General features: G+C 42.3%; 2 protein-coding genes across 2 annotated transcripts in view; one reads left to right on the top strand and one right to left on the bottom strand.

Moving 5' to 3' along the window:
* Positions 1–1010: 1010 nt before the first annotated feature.
* ppp1r3aa (protein phosphatase 1, regulatory subunit 3Aa) lies at positions 1011–14247 on the bottom strand. The gene is made up of 5 exons (XM_058626136.1): positions 14073–14247; positions 7799–8681; positions 7094–7152; positions 6883–6980; positions 1011–5467 (listed from the first exon to the last, which is right to left on the bottom strand). Exons 2-5 carry the CDS (start codon positions 8578–8580, stop codon positions 2300–2302), a joined length of 4107 nt encoding a protein of 1368 aa, XP_058482119.1. The 5' UTR covers positions 8581–8681; positions 14073–14247; the 3' UTR covers positions 1011–2299.
* The window catches only part of foxp2 (forkhead box P2), a 96322-nt gene continuing 90019 nt past the window's right edge, over positions 12746–19048 (top strand). The window contains exon 1 of the mRNA XM_058626144.1: positions 12746–13194. The gene's annotated coding sequence lies outside the window, so the exon portion shown is untranslated. The remainder of the gene's footprint in view (positions 13195–19048) is intronic.

Below are 19048 nucleotides of genomic sequence, written 5' to 3' on the forward strand. Positions count from 1 at the left end.
TGCTGCGACAACACTGGCTTATGGCCAGTTTTCTAAAGGAGTCAGCGTGGGTTTGGAAACAGCTTACAAAAGGTCAGCATACCCCAGACGGGATCAAGTGACTTTTACTGAACTGGAGGGTCACTGAAACCACAGTGTCAGACAGTCAGATCGCTCTGCTCGTGGTCATCTCGCAGATAATACCTGAGCTGACAACACTGAAGCATCAGTATACACAGAAAATGAGAAGACATGTTGTGGAAATGTCTGTTGTCATTTTTATTTACCTGTCCTAAGTGTTATTAAGTATTGTGTGTGTGTCTGTGTTTAGCCATGGCTACATCTGGCACATTGCCATGCAATCACATCTCATTACATTGCAAAATGTATACAATACATTATTCCTTTGGAATGAGCACACATTATAAAAATGTTTCCCAAATGTTGTGGAAAGGGCATCTGTTAAGGGCAGTAAATTGGACATTACAAAGTCAAAATGTGGGATTTTTAACCTACTGCGTTATTAACCTTGTGGTAATGCAAGTCACGCGAGCAGTGGGGATGAAATGGGCTATTTGCTGTATGAATCTGACTCTGTTCCAACTCCTGTCAGCAGGCACTAAAACCTGTAATGACGAATGGCTCCTTTCAGGGCAAGCAAGTGCTGCTCAAAGTAAGTAATTTGGTTATCAACATGTGATTCTTTTGATAAAAAAATAAATATATATATATATATAGCACCACAAAGAGCAGAGATATATGAAATTGTTGAAACTTCCTAAGATGATTTGCTTCAAACGTGGTCATAATTCTGGACTTTATTCTTGGTGTGAGAAGTTCCTCTAAATGTCTGAATTATCTTTACAGCAAATCCAAGAACAAAGAACTGCTGACTGTTCCTCTGGTCTGTGAAGGGCATCATCTCCGGGTCAGTGGCAGGTATGAAGTCTTAAAACACCATTACATCGGCTGTCTCCACCGTTATCTCGTTGTGAAGCAGCGAGCATGCAGTGTCACAAATTCACCACCGGTTTCTTCAGTCATATGAATTTCCTTTATTGAAGAAAAGCTAGGTAAGTCGCTTTGTTCCATTAGGTACACTGTCAAGTAATATTGGGCCCATAAAACACAGCAAATGTACACACACACACACACACAACATACACATAAATCTGAATGGACTAAGACAACAAGTGAATTATTGTGAGTTTTGTTTGTTAAGAGTTTTTGGTTATCACTGATTAACAAGAACCAGACAGATTTAAAGGGCCACATTGTGTCAATTTTATAATTTATCCGCCGAACTTTGACATCAGCAAATGCAACAACATAGCCAATGTATGAAGAGGCTGACTTAATATGTTTCCCTGGCTCTACTCGTCAATTACACCTCTTCACTGACTTTAATTTAAGAAAACAGAGGATGACTTCAAACGTTCAAACACTCATTATAGTTTTTGTTACATGAGCCGCTGACAACTCAATTATACTGGGAAAAAAAATAGAATCTCGGGGGAAATGAAAAATCCAAAAGGTCACCGCGTTATCTTTCCTCACAACTTCTTGACAAACCAGCTGAAATATTCAAAAGAGACCCAAAAACACAAGTACAACAACATGATGCTAGACGTAGAACGACATCCACGTAAAAACTCTCTTACAGCCTGCTGGAAAACCGATCAAATCACCAACAACATCTTCACTTGCACCATGTCTGACAACAATAATCTTTATCACCAATTCCCAAACAACCAATCCATACCGTCACTTCACTGATAATTAATGCAGAAGTTGCGGGTTTCTCCACTACATCAATTTAAGTCCATAGTTAAGTCCACAATTAACATAACCAACAACAGAGAAACAACATCCTTCTACTTTAAAATGAGGAGTTTAATTAAAATCACAATCTCAAAGTTGTATTATCTTAATACCATTTCGGATACTTAAGTAACACTGCCAGCTACAAAATGTAAAAATGACTTCTCCCAACCCCTGAGTTCCCTGGTTTTATACAGTATTCTGTTCTTTCTTTCTTTCTTTCCTATACCGGCTTTATCCTAATGCCCTCGTGTCTGTTCAGTGTAATGGTTGTCTGTTTGTATATATACTGTATCTGTGTGTGGTGTCACTTCACCAGTGAAAACAACAAAGAGAAAGGACAAAAATAATAATAATCACTCTGCGCCTGAACTACTTATTACTAGGAGACACATACAAAAGGTAGCAAGAGTTTTAAGGTGCAACAATAGCCATGCCATTCTGAAAATGCAGTATCAAAGTGAGAAAACATGGAAGACGATTCTGTTCATTTTACATTTTATGTATTGTTGATAAAACGCTCTTGAACGCCTTCTCGTCTCTCTGCGAACTCTCTGCTCGTGTCTTTGTCTACCTCTGCCCGGTGTGTCTTCCACTTATAAAACCACCAGCACAGGGAAAACATGTAGGCCGCACAGAACGCTGGGAAATCAAAGAGGAAAAGGGTGACAAAAAATCCAACAACTAAAAGGGTGCACATTAGAAGTCTGGTGATGTGAGTGAGCATGTATATACTCCACCATACCAGACCATTAGGCTCTTTTAATTGCCCAGAACAGTCTTCTCTTTGTCTACCTGTCTGCTGCTGGATGACTGATCCTTTTCGTATTTGAGAGCAGTTTTCCTGATTCTTTGGAGAGCCGGTGCTCTGAGCTGATTCAGCCAGCGACTGCCTACTCAGAGCAGTTAAAGTGGCAGTGAGATCTCGACTGAGATGAGCACTCAAGTTGAAATCTGTCTGTAATTCATTGCCAAAGTGGGGTTTATTTGTTGCGATGAGCGAGTGACTACTTTGTGTCGGGGAGAGTTCTTTGCTACCACTCGCTGTGGTTTGCTCTGGGCCTCGACACAATCTTAGACTCTGATCTTCTGGAGAGAATACACCCGAGTTATTACCTTCCTGGCAAAGAAGATTGCAGTTATGTGTGCTATCAGGTATAATAATATTTGTGTCCTGCACTTTGCGACTGAACACCTCTTCCCAAATCCTCCTGACCAAATCTTCACCAAATCTTTCTATGAATATCTCCTCCACTCTCAACTCCTCCACCTCACGTGCTACAGTACTTTCTGCTGTAATGGGGTCTTTTGTTCCCTCAGACAGTTCTCTGTATTCAACACGTGTAGGGTTCTCCACTTCTTTTAATTCGTCTGACACGTTATTGCTCCCCCACTGAGGGTCCTCCACGTGACCCATCGACTCGTCTCTTGCTTCTATTTCCAGCTTTCCAATACTCATTCTTTCATCGCTCACTGTCTGACTCACATCGTCCTCTATTCTTTCTATTGTCTCAGGCTGGTGTTGAGTGTCTCGTCTTGCGAGATTCTCATTCGCCGCGACTCCTCCTGGGCTCATTTCGCTGCCTACAATCTCTCTCCGACCCTCCGTAACGTTCTGTGATGATACCACTCTCATCACATTCTGGTTGCATTCATCTGCGGGAAAAGGACCGACTGTATTGCGGTCACTCTCGAGGACCTCGATCCCTTCTCTAATCTCCACACTGTGTGTGCTTTGCAGTGATGGGTGTGTTTCTTGTTGCTCTACAATTATTCCACTGCAACTCAAACTCTCTGCTCCTTCTGCCTGATTTGAGACGGATTCATATTCACCTGGTCTTGGTTTAAGTGCATTTTCCTCTTTTTGTATCACTGTCACTAAGTTCTCCTCCTCTTCCTCTTTCTGAGCATACAGGTCTTCCTCTGCTTTATTTGGCCTTGAATGTTTATTATGTACTTCCGCAATGATTGGTGCGTCTCCCTCCTGCCAGTCTGATGAATTTATTTGCAAAGCTTTTTCATTATGTTGCCGTGCCTCCTCAACTAAAAATACTTCAGATTCTGCACTAATTGGTCCCTTTGTATCTGTGGTTTGAGCACAAAAGGAATTTTCAACCTGTGCCTGTCTGAATCCCACCAGGTCTTTGTTACCTGATGCCGTGCCTTTGTTTTCTGATTCATTCAATTTGAATTCATTTCCCATTATGAGGCTCGGTCTGATATTTTCCTCACATGTTTGGCTTGGATTGAATTCGTGCGCATGTGACTGTGCAGGTCTTATTTCATTTTCATCTCTCTCATTCTCCTGTAATGGATTTTCATTCTTGCGGTTCAGCCTGAATTCCTCGCCGTGTTTTTCATCTGCATAACTCTGGGATATTTCACACCCCCCTGTTTTATGTGGCCTAAATATCTCCTCTGCTGTAGATACTTTATTTTCCATACAGTTTGTCATGATCTTTTCCACTGCTCTTTGTCTGGATGTGGAAAAGACAACCGTCTCCCCATCCGTTGTCCCCTGTCTGATTGTCTTCCTAAATGCCAGTGTGTCATCCGTTGTATTGTGTGCAGTACCTGTAACCTCCTCTTCCCCACTAGAAGAAAGACCCTCATCCAGCCTTGCTCCCTGGGAGATCATATCAACACTGCTGGCATTCTGAGATTCTGGCATTGCTGTCATGTCTGTTGTCTTCAACTCCCCTGAGCTTGTTACTAAGTTAGCTGTGTACAGTGTGACAGGCTCATCTCCTCCTATACCTTCTGCTACTCCTATTATTCCTTCTCCCGCTCGCTCCCAGATTGCATGCTTGTGACACTCAGCTGAACTGTCAACAGTGCCCCCGGACACAGGCATTGCCCCCTGGAGGCTAGTGTCTGTTGAAGTATCTGTTGCAGAGGTTGTCTGTGACCTTCGGGACGCATCTTGTGTCTCTCTGTTGTCATCCCTTGGCCCGCTGACACGTGCCTCTGCTGGCAGGAGGGCTTCAGTGTTCAAGGCGACATCAGACAGCGATGCTTCGCATTTGTCGGACGGTGGGTGACACGCCGTTGAGGTCTCTGCTTGTAAAGAGGTGGCTGTATCCAACCCCAACTGAAATTCTTGGAACGCTTGACTGCTTGCTAAATATTGCATGTGGGGCTCCTTATGATTTGAGGGGGACACCGATGTGGCGGTTTGCAGCCATTCTGACTCGGGAACACCGGAATGGTCCTTGCAGCTTGGCTCATTTAGAAACGTCTGCCATATATCACACACTGATGTTTCTTTATCACTGGTATCATCTGTGCCACTAAGAAAGGTCTCCCACAAGTCACTAATAGAAGGTGTATTCTCTTTGAATGCTTTTGACTTGGTCGGTTTAGCACTTTCATTCCAAATGTCGTCCACGTCAGCAGCTCCCCACGGCTGCGGTTTCTCACTTTTCCAGTCCAGCGTAAGCAGAGGAATCTGATGGTATGTGAGAACCTGCGGACTGTCGATGGGTTTCTTTCGCTGGTTGTAGAGAGCGCTCGCAGATTCACTCCATGCAGCTGTCGTGGGCTGAGAGACCTTTTGGCCAGTGGTGAAGTCATGTGAATAAGTCTTTGGTGCTTGTCTCCTCTGGGATGGGGAATCCTGTACACGTGCCAAACGTGGTGTTCTGTGCCAGGTTTTTATGCTATCCACCTGTCAGAAAGGACAAAGGTCAAACCAAGTGTTTATGCTGGAAATACTTGTAGAAGTGTCAAAGCTACAAGCATACAGTTTGTTTGTCTTTAAGGTCATCTGTTACTTAAACCACAACACGAGCTCCAAGCCAAAATAATTTGTGAAAGGGCCCATTTCACGAGGAAGTTAAATGAGTAACGTGCTGATGCAATGAACTGCAACGCTGCCACAACCTGGGCACACAGTCACTATTTTGTTTACACGATCAAGTTTACAGTATTGTCCAAAAGTCTTAAACTACCACTAGCTTTGTCGTCATCCATATTTCTTTTTCAGTCAAATGCGTACGCAATTCACGAAATTCGTACACTATAATAACCATAAAAATAATACAAACTCTCTTGGTATTTAGCTTATCTTGAACAATTCTTCTTTAGATTTAGGCTGCTCTTTTATTTCTTCTTCTGTCCAGATGATCTCATATTGTCTATGTCATTAATATCTGGGTTTTATCAGCTGTTTTCCCTGTATTCACAGACTGCTTGGGATTGTTGTCATACTGGTAAATAAAACCATTGCCAATTCCAATGTTATTATATCCATAGCCTGTATTGTATTGCTAAATTAATATTGCATTTTATACTGTTTTTGGGAGCTGCTTTAACAAGGGAATTTCCCCACTGTGGGAGGTGCTTTCCGTGAGGAATGGCAGACATGTCTTTACAACAGCTTGAATGCCAAATCTTAAGTTAGTTTGCTGATTTTTTGGGGGGGAAATGGACTAGCATCTGTGATCTTTGGCATTTAAAATGGAATGGTATAACTTTATACCGTGCTATAACTAATGGTATATGTATATATATAAATATGTATATGTAAATATGTATATATATTTATATACTTGTACAAAATGTATATGTAATGCTCAGTTAAGTCTTCAGTCAACCTCATGTAAGCCATGTTTGACTGAGCAGGACAAATACAGGTGGTACCACTGACCACTCTATATACGTGTAAAAGGTCCATGGTCTCACTCTTGTTCAGCTGTAAGGTCACGTTTGCACATTTCCTGCATTTTATTGATTTATTCTCATAAAGAGAGTGAGAAATAATTATATGCAGTCACTGTCGCATTGCTATAACAACACAACTAATTGTGGCCTGAGACTTTTGCAGTACTGTATTTATTTTTAACATTTTGCACATGTGATTTCGGACGTGTTCTCAAGTATCAGGTTAGTTGAGGTTCTGGGACCTGTTCAACACTGTGCAGCATGACGTGCATCTCCTGCTCGGTTGCCTCTCATTCCTTTTGTAAGAACACACTTATTTTGTCACCTTATTTTTACGGTTTACATTTGCGCGTGCACATGCATGGTGTTTACTTAAGGACAGTCAGTTCCCAGACAGTTTCACGAGAACGAGAAGCTTACCAGAGGTTTGTGTTCTTCATGGTACAATAATGACTGTATCTCTGTGTTGTCCATTATCTTTCTGACAGCCTCCTCTGCATAATGAGTGGCCAGTGCTTCTGCAAAGTGATTGACAATGCAAAAGAGTCAGAGTTTGCCTGCAAACTTATGTAAATACACACACTTGTACATATGCACACACAAACACACTCGCACATGCACCAAAACACACCTGCAGAAACTGTTGTTGTGTTAATCGACTCCTCAGCCTTTTCCACTGCACTTCCCCTCCTGTGATTCAAAAATGATTGTAACAGCATCACATACACTCATCAATACTGTATGGTACGCAGACGACACATCCTCAACACTTACACTGCTGTTTTTTCTCAGCATCAGCACTCACCTCACACTCTTATTGCTGAACATTGTAAGCATGTATCTGCATAATGCATCATCACATTGTCATGTCTTTCAGAACATGCATAAATGCACAGTGAGGATCTTTTATTCCCATCACAGAAAGAAGAGATTTTGTACACAGCTTTTTGTGACAAAGAGGATTTAAAAAAAAAAAAAAAGATGGGTGCATTTGTTGCTGTTTTCCTCATGGGATGTCATGGAAACCTGGAGAGATACTTGACCTTAAATGGGCAATGTGTGTTCTACAGTTCAGACACCCAGCACCAAATCATTACATAACCGCTTACTATAAACACACAAGCCAGCCAGCAAGCAGTGGGAGGTTTTGCTCTCAATAAACACTGTAGTAAAGTCTAATTGTTCTCTTAAAAAAGTTATCCAAAGAAGTGTTATTTTTGAATATTGATTGCTGTGTTGTTGACACACAAGAGGTTACATGATTATCTCCACTCATCTTTGTCATTCAGTGGCATCTGTAAAAAAAAGACTCATCAGACGCATCAAATTCTGTCACCTGTTGAGTTTGAGACAGCTCCGCTTGCCCTTGTAGCTGTTATTCTCCTCTACCTCTGGACGCCCATGCTCTTTCCCTGGTCCTTTCTTGTGGCAGAACAGCACATAGTTCATCTCCTTGTTGTTAGCCCAGAACATGCCCACTGATGTTTCGTACCGCAGGCAGAAATCCACTCGGGTCCTCTCTTTCCCAGAGGGAGGAATCAGAGTGTATTTGAAAGAAAACCTGTCTGTTTTCCTGTCACTAGATCCGGGAACATACTCTGCCATCATGTCAAAGTAGCTGTTCCAGCAGTCCAGGCTGATCCGTACATAAACATACTTACTGTAACAGAGGTTGAGCACCCTGATAATACCGCGGAGAGTGGTGGTTCCTGGGAGAAGCTCTATGCTCTCCAGCTCAACCTTCTGCTCCTGTAGTCTCTGGTCCAGCTCCTCCTGGGATGAAGGGACCGTAAACAGACATATCATGTGGAATTCCTCTAAAACACAGGTTGCTTCGCTCTCGGGAGGCGAGTCGACTTGTTGCTCTGTGACGTCAACATTGTCAAATTCCTTAACTGATACCAAGTTGAGGCCGAATGCATCAGCAAATGACACCTTCCTGCGAGCAACAGGTGGGGGCTCCGGTTCTGAGTCTTCGTCTGTGTCTTCGTCTGTGGTGGAGCCCAACGGAGACAGGGCCTCTGTTTCAACTGCTTCCTGTTCTGCACTTTCCCCGCGCTCTTTTTCTTCTGTAATCAGCCCATCCTCTTTTCTGGGTTGGATATACAGAGCCTCCATACTGTGCAATGGACTGCGAGGCAGCTGTCTGCCCGTCCGTCCGTCTGTATGGCTTTGAGGGTGGCACAGACCAGACTGCCTCGAGCCTGGCTGCAGTGACACTGTAGAGGAGAGAGGACGTGACTTGACAGATGGAGTTCGGTTACAGCTGAACATTGTGAGCCTGAGCCAAGGCCTATTAATAGGACACGTATAACTAGACCATGGCAGACTGGCTATTCTCTCAGTTATCCACTCACAATATCTATGCAAGTTACAAAATAAATGCATGAAAACATAGCTATTACATCAGAGGTGAGTTAAAGTGAAGCTGTTGTTCGAAGGTCCTTATTTGAAGTGCATGGCCTACTTATCTAAATGTTGTTCCTGCAAGTGAACAAACTCAATTGTATATTTCGGAATAAAAAACAATGGAACAACAAAAAGATGGAAAAAAAACATCAATTTCTGGGTCAAAAAAAGTCTCTGTGAACAGGGGGCTTTCAATGAGTTATCTTAAAATATTTGGGGTTTGAGCAATGTGGAGCTTTAGGGTGAGAGGGTGCAAGGTGCGTGTATGTTCTCAGGCTGATGTCTGGGATGGATGCCAAGGACATATGTGTACTGTATTAGGTTCTGGGATGGGGTATGGGGGTGAATGCAGTCCCAAAAAACTGTCTATCCTTGTGGCTGGAGTGTGAAAGTTTGTCTGCATTTGCAGCACAGCAACAATAGAGACTGTGTGACCATACCTTTGTCCAAAATCAGCAGTGGCTATTTATACCTTATATCTGTGAGCAGATATAAGGTGCCTTGCGTATTGACAATGTACACATTGTGCTATAAACCTGCTTTATCTTTTGCTCTGTAAATGTGTTTTATATAATTTCACTTGTCAACATTCACTAATTTGCCCAAGTGCTAGTGCACTGGAATTCTTGCACAGTTCCCACATACATGAATAAGATGGAATTGCAGTGGTTGAATGAAGCTTGGAGGTTTGACACCTAGCTCCTTGAGTGTGCATACCAATGTATCCCTTCCTTGGCAAGACACTGAAACCCAAATTGCCTTATATATCCGTCCACTTAGAGTGCATAAGTGAATGGTCTGTATTTATATATATAACGCATTTCTAGTCACGATGACCACTCAAAGCTGCTTTACACAACAATTTTGCCATTCACCCATTCACACCCGTTCACTCACACTTTCGTATGTGCAGCGCATCTGCACACATGGATAGAACATAAATGTTTTGGCAATCCCTATGGGAGCAGCTGAAAGGAAAAATAAATAATTTATATCATTTAAAGCTGGGAAGCTTTAAGTTTCTTTCATGATGAGTAGAAGTAGTCATCAGTGTTCTCTCTAGAACATCAAACTCTGTGTTCATTTATATTTCGATTAATCAAATGTAATCAAAACATTCTCTTTAACTCAATTTGACATCCCCTGATGTCATTCGATGTAAATTGTTTACGAAGCTCTTCAGTTGTTTTGCAGGAAAAGATAACACTTTGTTTGTTTTTTGTTTGTTCTGGTCCGTTTAAAAAACATTTACACGAAGCCGTGCAGTTCGAGCACTTGTGTTGGAAAGGGCCGGCTCTGCTGAAGTGCCTCGTCGTGTCTGATCGCTGCAGACCCTCCATGTGTGTAGTGGAAGAAACGAAGGAATCTTTCTACAGATCAGTTGCTATCGCCGACATTGGAGACAACCTTCGTTTTTTAGGTTCACTGCATCTTGGATCAGAGGACTGGACTCGTCTAATTGAACCAATCCTTAACCCCAAATCCAATATATCTTCTACACTTACTTTAGTATTTGTTAGATCCCTCTGTTTTGTCTTTTACTTGTAATTGCAACATTGTATCAGAAGTTATCAGATAAATACAATCTCTTTAATGATTATAAATTATTTTTAACCTCAAACTGGACTTAAACCTACCATACTTAAAAAAATATGTTAGGTCTTAAGAATATATCACAAACAACTTGTACAACAGGCTGTGAAAATGAAATCAACAATACAGAACAGATTCTTTTTTAAATGTTTACAGCTCTTTTGTAGACATCTTGAACCTGGAGGACAACTTGCATGTCCACTAAGTATCAGTAGATGGCACTATGTGATGAGAATGTGCGTAAAATGTTGGAATGTTGACCACAATTTAACTAAGTTAATTAGCATTTCAAGTTCCTGTGATAATGAATTCCAAGTGTTGACAAAATGTAGGTGGGAAAATGGAAGGGGTAAAAAAAAAAAAAAAAATCCCCCTCAAGTTATTTACAGCCCTTTGTTTTCACTGTCACCTTGGGCAGGCTGCATTACCAGTAGTGGTCGGTAGATGGCAGCAGACGATCACAAGTCCCTCCACTCCTGTTTCCCTCTTCTCAGTCTAATCATTTCTCGGATGCTGTTTTCTCCTGCTTTCATTTGATAGGATTTTAATGGCAATCACGATTCATAACAAACATAAAAAGGACTACCTGCACTTGGCAAGAGGAAATGGTAAAGGCCCTTTTTCGCACATTTTCAAACACTCTCAAGTAGTTGTTTTATTAATTTCCAGCACACGACATATGAAATTGCATATTAAAACTGCAAAGCACAATAAATTGAACAGTATATAATACCATGTCCACCCATGTGGGGTGGAAAAGGTTTTACAAGCAGTATAAGGATTAAAAAAAGGAAGCAAATAATAAAAAAAATATATTTTTAATTGCTCAAAAAAATATGTTGGCACTGACTCACATGCACATGTTTTAAATATAATATAAACCGTGTTTTAATTTGCACCCAACCTCCAATCCATGTATTCTCTCACAGTCATTCCTTCATAAAACAAATAGCACATATAGGATTGTAAATCTTGACATCAGAGGAAATGAGACATGATTCACTTGTCACGTTTTTTACATTTTTTGAAGAAAATGATGTCGCTACATCCTTTCTTTTCTCAGGTTGATAATATGCTGGTCAGTCATTTCTTGACCGTGAACGTGAAGAAAGCATACAGAATATACATATATATATAACAATTGTAATACTGCTCACTGTTTAAATATCGAATCTACTCTTTTTATGAATAATAAGCTAATAAGAAAAAAAAAATCTCTTCATTCAAACAGTGCAAATACTTTTCACCCCCCTAATAAAATGTGTAACAGTGCGACGACATTTAGAACAAGTAATACGTAATCTAAACTTAAGGATGCTTGCGTGAAAATGTACAAGACTGAAATCCAATTTCTCTATACATACAACTCTATACGACTAGAATACCCTAAAAAAATCTACAAATTAATCAGCCATAAATAAATAAATATGATTATTATACAATTGTATTTGCCACCACAAAAAAAATGCGAATTATACTGAACATTTACAGATGTGACTTGTTTGTGTTGTTTGTATGTAAACAAAATCGATCTCTATTTTGCCCAATAATGCCCATATTCCCAACTATTTCCCCCCATTTATCTTAGAATATGTTTTGTTTTCAAACAAAATGATGTAAATGTAAACAATTTCCTAAAATCATTTTTGATGAAAAACATAAAAAAAGCGGACACATTCACTGTCGTAGGAGGAAGAATGTTTTTTTTAAATAAAATATAAAATAAAATGTTTTTATTATTTCTCACACACTTTAAATGTTATGTGTGTTTTTGTTTATTTTGTCATTTAATCGACTTATCGGTTTAGCCTCCAGGATTTTTGAAGCCCCGTTTCTCAGGTGCAGCAAAGTGCGCACTAATCTCTGGGTCGGAAGCATCTTTCCGTTACCGGTGGGTTTACCGGCTCAAGCCCCCCCAACAATAACGACGCTTATCAGCCGCTTTGAACCGCTTTGAACCAGCCGCCGAACACACCGCCGTGCCTGGCAAACACATGGAGTAACACAAACCCCCGTATTTTAAAAAAACAAAACAAACTAGTGTCCAAACTAAGGAAAACAAAACTTTTTGTGTGTGTGGTTATTTACGTTGGAGGTGGCGCTGACGTCGCACGGGGTCGCAGTACGCCCAAAAATAACAACACACCTCCACGCACCAAGCAAGTGCCTCCCCTGGGGGTGGTAGTGGTGGTGGTGTGTGTGTGGGGGGGGTTGGTTTCTAGTCCCAAATATACTTGCTTGCTGGGATACATCTTGATGTGTGTTTGAATCGTAACGGGGGTAAAAAAAAAAGAAGAAGAAGAAGAAGGAGAAGAGGAAGAAGAGAGAAAAAAACAAGCGGCTTCTTCCTCGCATTGCGCGTCATTCAATCGGGGCTCGGTGTACTGCTTTTTCCCCTCTGTTGCATTAGTAATAACAGCGGCGTTGACGGGAGACAGCAGCAGCGGCAGCAGCAGGAGAGAGAGACACAGAGAGAGAGGGGAGAGAGTGTGCGCGCGTGTGCAGTTTGTGTGTGTGTGTGTGTGTGTGGCACATTTGAGCGGTTTTTTTTTATTTACTCCGAGGCTTGTTGTTCCTTTTCTCTGCGTTATGGTGAACTTGGGCAGTCACGTGTGAAGATCTCTGCGAGTACAGAGGACAGCGACTTCTCACCTGGCGTGTCCCTTTTTGACTTTTTTTTCACGCGAGGAGGAAATATATACCTGCCATTTTTCCCCCACTTCGCTCCTGGTAAGTTTTTCTCCCCCCTAAAAAAGAAAAGCTTTTATTTCTCTGCTCACTCTCTTTTACTCTGTGTGTGTGTGTGTGTTCCTCTGTCCACTGCACTAGATTTAGGAAGTGGACAGCCGTGGCCACAACTTACTTCACGAGCGCTTTTGCAACTTCACTGGCGACGTTTGTTTGTTTGTTTGTTACGTCGCTCGCGTGCACTTCCTGTGTTTACTGTGATTGCCGCGCAGCTGTTGTAACATATCGCATTTACTGCGGATAATTCGGCTTTTTCATGTTTAATGTCCATGTCAGAAGCGTGCAGGCGTTTGCCATGGTCCAAACTCTGAACGCTGACTCTCTAAAATCAGACTTGTGCACATTGTACAACCTTTTCATTTTAAAGATGTTCTCCCATCAACAGTTATTGATTATTTGCCCTCAAGTGCTCAAAGTGAGTCAGTCTGAAACAGCTTTTTAAAACCACCTCAGAAATTTGCTCCAATAATGTCCTTCTTGATGAATAGCTTTAGATTTATATTTGATCTTAATGCGTTTTAAAGAGCATGTTATGTCCCATTTAATGCCACTAAAAGCTATTTTACAGTTTGCTGTAATTTATGGGTTGACGTTACATTACACTAATGACTACGACGACTCATTACAGATATTATTTATATGTATAGAAAATGGCACATTAAATGTAAGGGCATTTACATTTTGAAATGTTTTATATGTGGTAGGATATTATCGCCTACGACACGTTGAACATAATTTGTCCTGTGTGATTTAAAAGAAAAAACCTACAAAGCTCAATCTGATGCACTAAAAATAAAATAGAATACAAAGTCAAGTGGTTCCTCATCACTATCTATGATTATAAGCAATCAACACCTTACCATGCTTGCTTGCTCCATTTTGTTATGTCCCATCTTTATTCGATGTCCAGAAAACAAACAGATTTGCAGGCAGAGTATCGATTTTCAGGATGATTAGGCTAAAATTCGGCCTAATTAAAGCTCAACATGGAAAGCTTCCTCTCAGTTCCTCCCTCACACTGACTGTGTCTTGTCACTGTTCTCTTGCAATCACTGTGGTCCCCCCCCCCCCAAAAAAAAAAATCAATAGATGTAACTTTTTTTTTTCCCGTTTTAAAGAAAGGCTAACAAGGCAGTGGGAGCTGCTGAACTCTCCAGGCCCTGTCCTCTGATCAGCTTTCACCCCTGGATTAGCTGCATCGACCCTCCTTGTTCAAGCCGCAGGGTGCACAGGTGTTCCCTCCTCAGTTATGCAGGTGTGGGCCACTTCTCCCCCTCCCCCCTCGCTCAGTAGCTCTTACTCTTCAAAGGCCAGACGGCAATAAATGCCCCCAGTGAAATATGTCAGCGGCGATGCACAATCACCGCCTTTGTCGAGGCGGCGCAGTAATTATTTTTTAAAGCATGTGTAAAATGGCCTTTGCTCACTTGTTTACTTGTTGTCAGGCTAGTGTGTGTGTGCGTGTGTGTGTGTGTGTGTGTGTGCGGCAGGTCAGTTGGGTCACTTGATTTAGGGAAACAGGATGCTGTGAGAAAGAGATGGAGAGTGAGAGAGAGAGAGAGAGAGAGGGAGACGTGCCATTAGTCTCCCTCCATGAGTGACTGGTGGTTGGGAGCAGTGCACTTTTTTACCCTGACTCTCCCCACTCTGCATCTATTTTTTTTATTGCTGCATTTATCATCAGGCGGCCGTGCTCTACATTATGGTAATAGGAAAATGAATGTCCTCCACAGGATTAATGTGTATACCTTGTCATTCATTTCAATCATTTATCTAAATTAAGATTCAGCTTTCAGCTCACTGAACACTGGTTGATGCATGATTTTCTTTTTTTCTTTTTATCTAAAATTGTTGCTTTCACTAAGTGGAAAAAGCTTTGTCCCAGGGAAACTTGAATGCAGAAACACTTTTAAGAGACAGTGGAGGCTAAGTCCAAAACGACCGTGTGCAGAAAGTCCAGAGAGGGGATGCACATGCACAGATCACATCACTCCTGTCTGTTTTCAGCCTCGTTCGCTGCAAGACAATGAAACATTTGCTCACTTTTGAATTCGCCTTTGAGTTGCTTCCATCCCCCAACACCTCTGTAATGAAACAGACCTCTCGCCCAAGCTGCCCAAGTGTTTCTGCATCTGGGGATAAAAACCGGTGAGAAAATCAGGGCAGTGGCTCACCAGCATCTCACCGAGTCTGTCCACATAACCTTAACGGTGTGTTTTCATATATAACTTGGCCCCCGTTACTAAGCTTAAGGCAATTAGATGGCAAATGTCCAGATCTTATCCCTGTCAACTTCATAGAAATGTTTCCATGACAACCTCCATGCAAGTTAAAGCAACCAGGAGTGATCAAGTCCTTTCCTTCCCTCCCTTGCTACCCCCGCGCACCCTCTAAAGTCCCCCCGCCTCACCCCCCCAAGCAAGAATGGAATTTGTGTTGACAGTTTTGGCCTTTAATGGCACTTTTGTGCCGCGGAAAAAGGTATTTGTTTACCGGGATCATGCGATGCAAACTGTCAGCCCTGCAAAGATTGACTTCTCGAGATAAAAGAATGTATTACGGTGCTTAAGAGGCCACCCTTTTGCACTGTAATTATCCACATCACGGTAATGATGTTTTGTGTGTCCCAGTTACTCGGAGTCTTGAGACAGATCAGACTTTTTTAGTCACGCTCCGGGTCACTTCTTAAGTCCGACTCGACACTGCAAGAAAACGCTGTGTCTGTGTTTGGCTGGAGAAAGTTGTGCAGGGTGGGGTGAACGCGACGGGCAGTAGAAAAGGGAGAGATTGCGAGGCTGGCCAGTCATTAGGAGGTGAGGTCATGAAGACCTGAGGACAGAATCAGTTAGTGACCTACCTTTTAACACTAGTTTCATCAAGGCAGCAAGTCACTGTGTTGAACTCTCTCTCCAAGTTCACCATTGTGGGTTTTATGTTTCCTGCGAAAGCTAAAAACAGGCGATGTGGTCATCTGTTTACATAGACCAAAGCAATCAAGGCCCAAAATATCTTGCAAAGATTTCTCTCGAAAGATTAGATTTTACATCATTATACCTCCCTTTCTTTCTAAAGGTTTCAAAACCACAAACAAATGACTCAGAGGAGCCAGAAAGTGTACTGTCACATTTTGAAACGGAGAGAGGCACATGAGTGCACGGCTGTAAGACAAACATTAGGCTTGTGTACGCAGTATTTATTTTAAAGCTATGTAAAATAATTCACGTCTTTTCATCAGGTTTACAACTCAGCACTTGGCACCGTCGTCTCGACTATGACCTTGTACTTAATAGTCTGCAATTGAGCTGACACTCCAAACTGCTGTAAGCTTGGCCTGTAACACTATCTGACCTATCAGTGTGTTTATCCACATAAACTACAGCATGCTGTCATTTGAACAGCAGCCACAGACGATGCATCTTTTTTCTCTCTCTCTTTTCTTTTTAACAACTGTATGTTGACTCGCTGGTGTTTAAGTGTGGTGTGAAGGCATGGTGGCTTCTATTTATGTCACCCTCAGATGGATATTGTCCCAGTTTGAAAAAAAAAAGTGTGTTTTTTTTGGGTATCGCCCCGAATTAAACATACAGGGTCACTTTTGGTAGAAGGCAAGGTCATTACTGTAGCACTGCATTCAGCCGTCAGGCTGTCACTCATAAACAGTCAACCGTCATGTGGGACGGCGTTGACACTAACACTGGTGGCCAACTCAAATAATCATTAAATGGCCTCCATTGAGACAATTTTAGCTTTTTATAGCAGTATATTTTTAGAGCTGCAACTAACGATTATTTTCATAATTGATTAATCGGTCGATTATTTTCCATAAAATATCAGAAAACCTTAAAAAATGTTGATTGGTGTTCGTCAAAGCTGGAAATGATGATGTTCTCAAGTGTCTTGTTTTGTATACAAACCTGATTTCTTTGTTATCCAGAGCAAAGAAATAGATATACAAAGAAAGTACTCACATTTAAGAAGCTTAAACAATCGGAAATCTTGATCTTGAAATCATTGATGAGTTGTATTTAGGTTAGGACTGTTTCTCTGAAGCAAGAGAGAGAAACAATGTTTATTCCGAACCATGTTGTGGGAGAAAAAAACCATCGGGGGGGGGGGGTTCATGACAGTAACAGTTTTTGACAAGCACATTAAGCTGCAGAAAGAGCATCCAGCTTGGGGCTGAGGGCATATGGTGCTGCCTTCTGCTGGCATAGCTCTAGACCAAGTTACAACACTCACGCAGGGTCACGAGTGTCTCAGGTTTGTTCCTTCTGTCTTACTCACCTAAATAAAAACAGGAGGCAAAATGGAAATGGGGGGGTTGGGATGTGATGGTGGTAGTAGTAATGTTGTTCAGTCGCTTTGTCTTTCAGTAAAAGGACAAAAAGCACTGGTCTCCGGGTTGAACCGTTTGGGTCAGGACATTTTCTGGTCAGAGATGTGGAAGCGGAGGCATTTGGCATTTTGCTGCAACGCTTTGCTCTCTGTTTGGGTCGTGTCGCACTCAACCCCAATATTTGCATTTTGCATGGAAATATTCATTTGCATCAATCGTGGTGGCAGTTATATCGTTGTTAGCGAGTGCGGCGTTGTGATTTTTGCTTCTCGCTCGTGCTCTTGGATGTCAGCCCTTAATCCTACTCTAAACAATGGCCATGTTTCCACCACACTTGGCTCAATAGTTTTTCTCCTCCGTAATGTGGAGAGGATGGACTTGGATGATGTTAAGGATGACGCAGGGCTCGGGTCTGAAGATAGCGGATTGCTGGGAGGGTAATTACAGGCTACTGTGCGGCTCTTTGGATTTTCCCTGGATCACAGCTATAGGCCTCAAAGCTCAGCCTCTGACGCCGCTCTCCGAGAACAAACTAAAATGGCCACAACATATGGACTGAGCAAAACAATGGCTTATTTTTATGATATTTGATGAGTGGTTTTTAATTTAGATTGTCACTTCTGGCAGGCAGTAGGGCAGATGGCGCAGCCTTGCAGCTCATCTGAGCTTAAATACCTCCAGGCAGCTGTTGGTCATAAACTTTTTCTTTTTCTGCATGTTTTTTTCCTCTCCCCCCCTCCCTGGGTTTTCGCTCTTTAACACAGCTTGGGTCAGAAGCATTCCAACCTGTTGTAACACCTGTTTCTGCATATGCAAATCTGTTGTTTTGTCATTTCATTAGGCAAGGCAAAAAGACAAGGGTCCCTCGTGGTTGCAAATGCGACTGGCACTGGGCCCAGTTGGCATGCTACAAAGCAGAAAGACGCTTCAGGCGGGGTGATGTGAGGGACAAGAAGTGTCTGCAGCAGAGGGACTCGGCAATCAAATGCCTTCACACTACGGCTCAATCTGGACGGGCTCGCAGGAATTCTGAGTCAAAGTTGTCATGAATTTGAGCGTGTGGTAAAACCGTCAATTATCTGTCTTTATCTTCTCTGGAAAGAGTATCTGTAAGTGAATCACAAAGAACATGCCCAGTAGCTAAGAATTGGCACACGCGTGTCTGGCACACGCCAGACACCTCCTTCCCTCAGTGTCCTCTCCACCCCCCCTCTTCTCCCATGGCTCCTCCCATCCTCGTCCCTCCATCATCCGGCGCTCTCCTGCAGCGCACGCCTCTTAACCACATGTGCCAGTGCCGAGCGTGCTCTTGCTCCGGGGCTAATTGTTCACTGGTAAACTGCATGCTTGTTGGGTGGGGGTCTCCCCTTCATCCAGACACACATGGCTACAAAGCGGGGACGGTGGCAGTGATGATCGCGGCGGTGGGCGCGGATGGGAGAGTGCGGGTACAGATCATTATCTCTCCGCGTAGTTTATTTCCCCCCCCCCGCACAAGTC

This window comes from Solea solea, chromosome 3, assembly GCF_958295425.1.
Source record: "Solea solea chromosome 3, fSolSol10.1, whole genome shotgun sequence".
NCBI lineage: Eukaryota > Metazoa > Chordata > Actinopteri > Pleuronectiformes > Soleidae > Solea > Solea solea.

Bases quoted from the DNA above. Each gene is read 5' to 3' on its own strand.
- ppp1r3aa (XM_058626136.1), bottom strand. From the start codon at position 8,580: ATGGAGGCTCTGTATATCCAACCCAGAAAAGAGGATGGGCTGATTACA. The intron at 7,153-7,798 runs GTGACAGAATTT...TTTGAATCACAG, and splicing joins AGCTGTCTCAAACTCAACAG to GAGGGGAAGTGCAGTGGAAA. The intron at 5,468-6,882 runs GTAAGCTTCTCG...CCTTTCTGACAG, and splicing joins ATGAAGAACACAAACCTCTG to GTGGATAGCATAAAAACCTG.